Source organism: Nannobrachium achirus (genome assembly GCF_963921795.1).
Source record: "Nannobrachium achirus genome assembly, chromosome: 17".
Taxonomy (NCBI): domain Eukaryota; kingdom Metazoa; phylum Chordata; class Actinopteri; order Myctophiformes; family Myctophidae; genus Nannobrachium; species Nannobrachium achirus.
In genome coordinates, this window is record NC_137824.1 from 36518537 (window position 1) to 36526474 (window position 7938).

At 42.8% G+C, this 7938-nt stretch overlaps 2 protein-coding genes across 2 annotated transcripts in view; one reads left to right on the forward strand and one right to left on the reverse strand.

The window, feature by feature from the left end:
* The window catches only part of tmem265 (transmembrane protein 265), a gene marked incomplete at its 3' end in the record, with an annotated part of 435019 nt that overhangs the window by 143225 nt on the left and 283856 nt on the right, over nucleotides 1–7938 (reverse strand). The gene's annotated exons all lie outside the window — the stretch shown is intronic.
* Nucleotides 2670–6312, forward strand: LOC308302451 (uncharacterized protein; the record flags this gene model as incomplete). The annotated part of the gene is made up of 4 exons (XM_080746705.1): nucleotides 2670–3278; nucleotides 3749–3870; nucleotides 4745–4800; nucleotides 5963–6312. The coding sequence occupies 4 exons, from the start codon at nucleotides 2670–2672 to the stop codon at nucleotides 6310–6312; spliced, it is 1137 nt and encodes a 378-aa protein (XP_080602831.1).

The window sequence follows — 7938 nt, forward strand, 5'->3', positions numbered from 1 at the left end:
CTTTACAAGATCTCACTTGTAACCTTATTTCCCTTGGCTGGGTGCATGAGATATTTATTATAAATACTGCAGACTGCCATGTTATGGAGTGGGTAAAAAGAAACCGATGTAGCGGTAGTAATGCTAGTGCTATTCCTCAAATTGGGAGCCAGAAGTGAGAAGCTAAAAAGAGTGCAGACCAGGGGTGGCCAAATCATGTCTTCATTTACTTTATTTATTTGGTCGTACAGTGCACATTGATGAACAATTACAGGTGTAGCCTAATACGTAAACGATTCACCCTATGCATGTGTAGCCTAAATATGACGGATTATCCGTAGTCCCCAGAAACAAAGGGATTAAAATATAAAGATACAACACAAGTAAAACAGCAACACTGGAACTGTAACAATAGGCATAGGCTATACAGTATAAGCAAATGCCTACTCTAAATTTGATTTTATTATAGCCTATAATAAAATCTAATTTAGAGCGGGCCTCTAAAGACTCTTAAAGGTAAAGTGCCATTTGGCAGGTCTGCCAACATTCAACTGAGAATCAAGTAAGAAACTTTTTTTTTTTTTTTTATTATTATTATTAAATGTAATTTCCAGTGTTTCAGGCTATCAGGCATTTCCATTGGAAAATGATGGGAACAATTTCATCCATTAAAACACCAAAAGTAGACATACAGAAATGTATTTGATGACTGAAGCAATATAAGACCCATCTTTAATAATAACCATACAGTACTCAAAAGCGAACCTCTTTATGATGCCTAGTACTTGCGAATGCCCTCTGCTGGTTTGTTATACATTTTAAACATTTTCATCCGAGTTACATGTAAGGATGACAATACTAGTTAACCTGACCTGACGTCTATTTATTTTTAACGCAAGTAAACTTGGCAATCATCACGGATTTTGATAGGTCGCCTTATTGCTGTCACCATGGGGCGGGAACGCGCTTGAGGCGCGTAATAGCTAAAGCGTCCTTTTGATCTCCATGGAAACGCTTGTCTGGGATAGAACGCGGTGAGTCTCAGGAATCTGTCTCCGATGCTTTAGAATTCTACCTTTAACTTTTTAATGACCAGAGTTTGTGTACCGCAAGAACTTTGAAGACAGACTATCCTCGGCGCCGTCATTCATTGTTCATTTGGTAAGCAACTAATGCACGCTTTTCTATATTGAGTAACGTTTATCTACATCACATCAGAGCAGGTTATGTTACCTCGCAAAACCAAAAGGCATGTCTGTAACTTAATATTTCTGCGCCATTTTCCCATTGAGGTGTATAGAGCCATGCGGCATTGTGTTCATACTGAGGTAGGCTATCTATCATTCACGTTAATTTAATTTAACAATAGGCCTATAATATTTGTGACTATTTGGAAAATAAAGGTCGATTTCAGCTCATTGTTTATTTAGGTTTAATACACCTTGTCAATGCCACTAAGAAACTATAGCTGCAAATGGTCAGTGAATCAAACTTTTCCATGACTGAACTTATAGCATACCACCTGTTCACTGGGTCTGACTGGGACCACCTGCAGTATGCTGACTGAGTCGGGACCCATTTGTGGGTCGCGGACACATTTTTATGACTCTTAATTTTTGTTTCTTTTTCTTTCTTTCTTTTTTTTTTTTTCTTTTTTTTTTTTTTACTTAATTTGTATTCACAGTTCGTTTCATGTACAAAAAGAAAATATACAGGGTCAACATTATACATTTTGGCCCATGTTAGATGTTTGGTGGTGTCATTTTGTTGAGTTTTGTATTCAGTCCATTTCTCCCATTCCTCAAGGAACAGTTCTTCTTGAAGCCTACTTGTAGTTTGTGTGTAAATCTCTCCATCACATATATTTCCTTCACAATGCACAGCCACTGCTGTTTCTGACATTTTTTTAATTCATATTATTTAAACACATTTAAAAAATATTTCATGAATTCAAAACAAATTCAAGTGATTTCTTTCAGTAATTCCACAAAGAAATAAAAGAAAAATCGAAGAAATAAATTAGAAAACAAATGTTTAAGAAGTAGTGATCCACTACCCACTAGTTTGGGTCCCGGGCAAACATCTAATTTCTCTTTTGGGTCTCGAGCTAAAAAGGTTTGGGAACCACTGGGCTGTATATAGCATGTACAAAACAGAGACATTTAGATACGGTGCATGCCTGCAGTGGACTTTGAAACTATTTCCTGAATGCTCATCAGGGGGTAAAATTGTGGATAACATTTAACTCAGAATCAAGGTTGAGTTGATTCATCTTTTGGGCTCAGCAGCAAAACCTAACTTTGAAATGGATCTGGAAATCTTGACCCTGCCCTTGCTGGCCCACTTATGCCATGTAAACTATTAACGGCAGCTTAAATACGATATATGAATAATTCTCCAGAGCACTTTTCTTGTTGTTTATTTCACTTTCAGGTAGTTTACAAAACTGAAATAGGCTGTCACTTCTCGACATCCAGATAAATCACAATATCCGCCTAAATAGCCAATAAGCATGAGTATTCTATTTGAAACATTTAAAAGTATGCTAAAACAAACACATCAAGTTCATGCAGCTGCTCCATAGGAGCACCACCCAGAGGTCCATTTATCATTCATCAGTTCTATTTGTTGCCTCTCCTCCCAACAGATCTCCAACTGAATGAAGCTGGGCGTTCACCCCTGGAGAACAGATGGAGAGTAGCTCTTACCCACTGCCATCCCTTTCTCTGTCCTCTTCCTACTACAACACCCTGGGTGGAGGATGTCTGCCTTTGTCTTCCACTCCCGTGCATACCTCAAACGCCCCCGTATCGTTCCTGCTTTCTCCTCTTTCCTCCCCTCCGTCACCTACTTGTCTTTCCCCCGCGGCCTTGGAGTCCATCCACTCCTCTCTCCCCCTCTCCCCTCTCTCGCACTGCCCCAACGAGCCAAACACACACTGCCTCGGCTCGGCGGACGCGTCCGACCAGGACGACTTGACCTGCCTCAGCTGGCTGCACCAGAGGGCCAACCTGTTGCCACTGCAGCCCCTCCACAAGGTCACGCCATCGCTGCCCCTGCTGGAGGCGCAGTCCACTGTCGCTTCCCCATCGGCCAAGCCCCCGTACTCCTTCAGCAGTCTGATCTTCATGGCAATAGAGGATTCGCCGAGCAAGAGCCTCCCGGTGAAAGGCATCTACGAGTGGATCGTGAACAACTTCCCGTACTACAGGACGGCTTCGGGGGGCTGGAGGAACTCTGTCCGACACAACCTGTCTCTGAGCAAAAGCTTCCGTCGCATCAACAGAGACAAGAGCCAGGTGGGCTCATACTGTGAAACTAAACTTGTGTTTGCTTTTCATTACTTGCGGCAGCAGAGCGCGCAAGTAGGGTGACAGGCCTGGCGCTGTCTTAGGGGGCTATGAGCTTAAGTGAAGGTTGCGACAATATGCAAAGGTGTGTTTCAAGCAAGTCTCCTTTGTATTTGCAACTCAGTAAAACCGGTTTCGCTAATGGGGTGATGATAGCTGTCTGTGGGCATGTATGTGGCCAAATTTGGGGTGAATAAGAACGTCATACGGTTATTTGTTTTCGTGCTATGCTGTGAACAAGACCACATACAATACCCACGCTTTTGGTCTGAGTGCACAAGTTGCAAGTTGGCACCTCGACAGAGTGCAGTTTAGTTACACATTACACTCTTATTATTGTGGCTGATATTTCATCTAAAACCGATGTTGAGATGTCCGGATGTTTTAATGTATTTCCCACTGTGTTTGATGTGTTTCAGTCTGTAGGGAAGGGGTCCCTGTGGTGTGTGTGTCCAGAATATCGTACAGCTCTCCTTGAGGTCCTCAGGAAGACACACTTTTATCACAGCACTAACAGTAACCTGTTGAACAAGCCTGCATTGTAAGTATGAACAACACCCACAGTAACCAGTATATGTAATGTCAAATATTAACCTTTCCAGAAGCCCTGCTGTTTTTGCCTGTCTGGATGGTCATTGGGAATGGTAATACGATTACACATTTCTGGGCCGCTGTCCAGTCAAAACAAAAACATGAGGTAGTTTGCTCCATTACCCTCTGAATATTTCTGCTGCCTGCACAAGTGTGCCCTGTGAATGATTTTTTAAAATATTTTTAGCATCCCTCTAAATCAGACCTGGGCATTGTGCGGCCCGGGGGCCGTATGCGGCCCTTTGGTTCACTCTGACCGGCCCTTGTAGGGTTAATGGCAAATTACAAAATAAACATTTTTTTTTAATTTTACCTCATGCATGGACTAAAGCTGCATTTCTTTTATTTTGAAGTTTTATTCATGTACATATGGACGCAATGCGTACATCAGCAGCACATGTGGGTGATCATTGGATGTTGTCTCAATAACAAGCAGGTGGTCAAACTGGTCACAAGTCAAGACGACCTGCCTTACCTTACCCATCAAAAATGGCTAAAGTGGCTAAAAAAAGAAAGGTCGATGCCGAATGCCGGGTTTAAAAAAAATGGACTGCTAAGTATTTATTTACTGAAGTTGGAGGTAAAGCCGTGTGTTTAGTTTGCGAGGAGCACATCTTGCAGAGAGCACTGCCTTTTGGCCTGGCCCTCCACAATATTTTCTGTTGTTCATGTGGCCCCATGGAAAGAATAATTGCCCAGCCCTGCTCTAAATGTTTATGACAATCTGATATTGACTGTATTTCATTAAATATCCCTGTCAACTGATCTTCTAACCTAACCTCTAATCTAACCTTTCTGTGTGATCGTGTTTATTTGCGGAGCAGGTTGGAGGGAACTGATTATGGACTGTCTATGACTTGTGATTCTTCAGAAATCTCAGGTTGGTGATGACATTAATAGAGTATACCATTTACTAAAATCGTATACTTTCCCGCCAATGGCAGTATATATATATATGTTACAGGGTAAATGGGTAACTCAGGGAGACCTCGGTAAGAGCGCTCGTTTTGTAGTTCACCACACACTAATCACCACCAGATGGCGACGTCAGCCACTGGATAAGAGAGTTACGTCACGCTTTGAACTCGCCGCAGACCGGAAGTGTTTACTCTTTATTTACTAGCCTAGCCTAGCCTAGCCTAGCCTAGCCTAGCCTAGCCTAGCCTAGCCTAGCCATTAGCTCCATTGTAGTCACTTGGACAGGGCGTTTAACGTGCGCTTGCCCAGGCCTTACGGCCTGGGCATAAATATAACGATTGCATTCACCACGGCTTCGTAACTCGCGCGGCGCTCCGCCGGCCGCGCGGCCCTGGCCCGCTCTTCGCGGCCACTCGCGCCTGCGGCGCTCGGGGGCGAAGAGCAGGACCAAGGTCCGCTGGCCTTCGCGCCGCTTGGGGCTTCGTGGACCCAGGGGGGCCTCGTAACTCGTTTGGGCTTCGTGGATACAGGGGGGCTTCGGTAGCCGCTCGCAGTGTCGTGGACAATAGAGCGGCGCACCGCCTGGAGTACGTTGTATTGGCGACCGCTTGCTCCGCCCCGTGCCGCACCACGAGTGCTCCGCGTCTCGAATGCCCTGGTTCTCTTTAAAACCGTGACATATATATATATATATATATATATATATAACTCTTTACAAATGGCTTTCCACTTTCCACAAAAATGTACTTTCTGGTGTAAATGTTACATTTGCACTTTTTTATTACCTGCTCCTCTCCCTGGCTCTCAGCATGCAACATTGTTCCTGTGTTTGTGTTCTGTCGGCATGACAACATCCTTCTATTGCCATGACAACCCATAGTCCCTGCAATAGGCTGTCTCCTTTAGGTTCTGTCCATTTATTTTTGAGCGAATGTGCTATATTTGTGTTCGAACACATAACAAGCAGGTTGCCTTGAATGCCATTTTTGTCTTACATACATACCGACCCGTGTATATACGCTATATGGCTATATATACATAAAACCACTCCCCCCCCCAAAAAAAGAAGAATAGAAAAACAAAATAATTAGTTTAAATTCTAGTTTTTGTGCTTTGTTTAACAGATTCCCTGGCACACCTCCTGGCAACAAATCCCTCACCTCACGCCCTGACTTCAGACAACCCGACTCTCTCGGAAAACCCAAGTTGCCCTTTGACCCCTGATCACGAGGAGCTCGTCACCATGGAGAACGTGGAATACCAGGACGACGTAGGAGGCGGGGACATGGAGAAAGACCCCCTATCAGACAGCGGCTACATCGAGTTACACTACTACCAGTATGACCAGTACCAGTACCTGGTCCTGCCCGGCGAGACTGAACTGGACCTAGAGACAGTAGAGATCCTTCAGCTCGACGCAGAGGCCCAAGAGGCCGCTGGCTCACTGCTGGACCTGGCGGGCGGCGGGCATTAACGTCACGTCTGATTTACTTTATACAACCATGTACATACGTGTCTGATCGTGCGGTGAAGTGTGTGCGTAATATGGTCCTCAACAGACGTAACGTAACATATGCCCAGATTTGCGTTCTGCATCATTAAAGGACCATACCAATATTAGGGCATGTCATGTCATGTCACATCGGCCTCTCAACCACTCTTCCCGGAATTGCTTAATTTTTTGGGAAAATGGTGTTTGTTTAGGAAAGGGAGACCTTTTGTTATTCCCTGGGGAAATGCAGTTTCAGCTTCACCCTGCTGATGGCTGCTCAGATGGCCATGATGAGCCCTGGGTGGGAGCTGTAGTGAATGACATTTAAACATTTTGACAGAGATCAGCTAAAGTGTGCATATTCTTTTTGAAGATGCTATAAGTCAATTAGACTGGTCTGGTATGGTCCTTTAAATTGATCAGAGGTGGACTGATGAGATTTTACAACTATGCTGCTGTGTGCTATGTTGACACTGCCCCGAGATGTTTATGTTGGCATGAGATTATTTTAATAGCCTTTATCTGAAGCACTAACATGGCTGTAGATCACATTCCTTCACATGTACTGTACTCACTCAGTTCTGGTATCAGAGATAACGTTTCACAAAGATTGTTTTTGTTTTAATTATTATCCCTCTCTCTTGGGAACCCTCCCTGCAGCACATCTCAGGAGCATATCTGAAAAATGTGTTATTACACCAGAGGTTACATTAGAAAGAAAAACAAAAAACAAGTATGTTCTTTGATACAACGAGTGTCAGTGTGACAGTCTGTGAAGCTTTGTTAAAGGGGTAGGAAGTGATTTCCTTTTGTTAAAATAAGTGTTAGATATTCTACATTATATTCTGGTAGAAATCATTCATTGCTACAGAGTGTTGCTGAGTCTCCCTTTCTTTCCAGCTCATTAGTAAAAAATACATTTTCAGGCCAGGATTTTTATCCAATCAGGAGATAGAACTCAAAGAGATGTATCCAGGATACAGGATAAACATGAAAGAGCAGACATTTTTTAAACTGGAAGCTGATAAATTGATACTCTCTCCTGATTGGTTGAACTTGGCAACCCTGAAAATGTATTTTCTATTTAAACATATGGATCTAGTGATGGGGAGACCCCTGTTATTGACCAAACACTCTATAGCAATGATTACTATAGAGCTTTAACCTTTTCACACACACAAAAACACATTTGTTTTAACCAAAAATATCACTTTAAACTGCTTTTATGTCATGCATTATTTATGTCATGTTCTGAATCTGTATAGAGCCTTCTGATTTTAATGGATGAGCTGAAACAACACTGCTGAAAGACCATGGATGTCTAGCCGCATAGCATCTTTAAGTTGCTTGTGGCTAATGGATGTCAGCACTTTTTTTATCCCCCAAATTGGAGAGATAAATGTAATAATTAACAAGTCACTGCCATTCCACCTCAATCCAATTAAGAGTATACGGGATTTATGTCTGAACTGATATATTTTTGTCAGAGAAACTTTTCATTTACATTTCTTAACAATAAAAAACGTTACTTTTCAGATGAGTTTTTGCATATTTTGTTGCTTTTGCACTATGCACATGTAACCTCGCATCACCAGGCTTTCCGCTGGG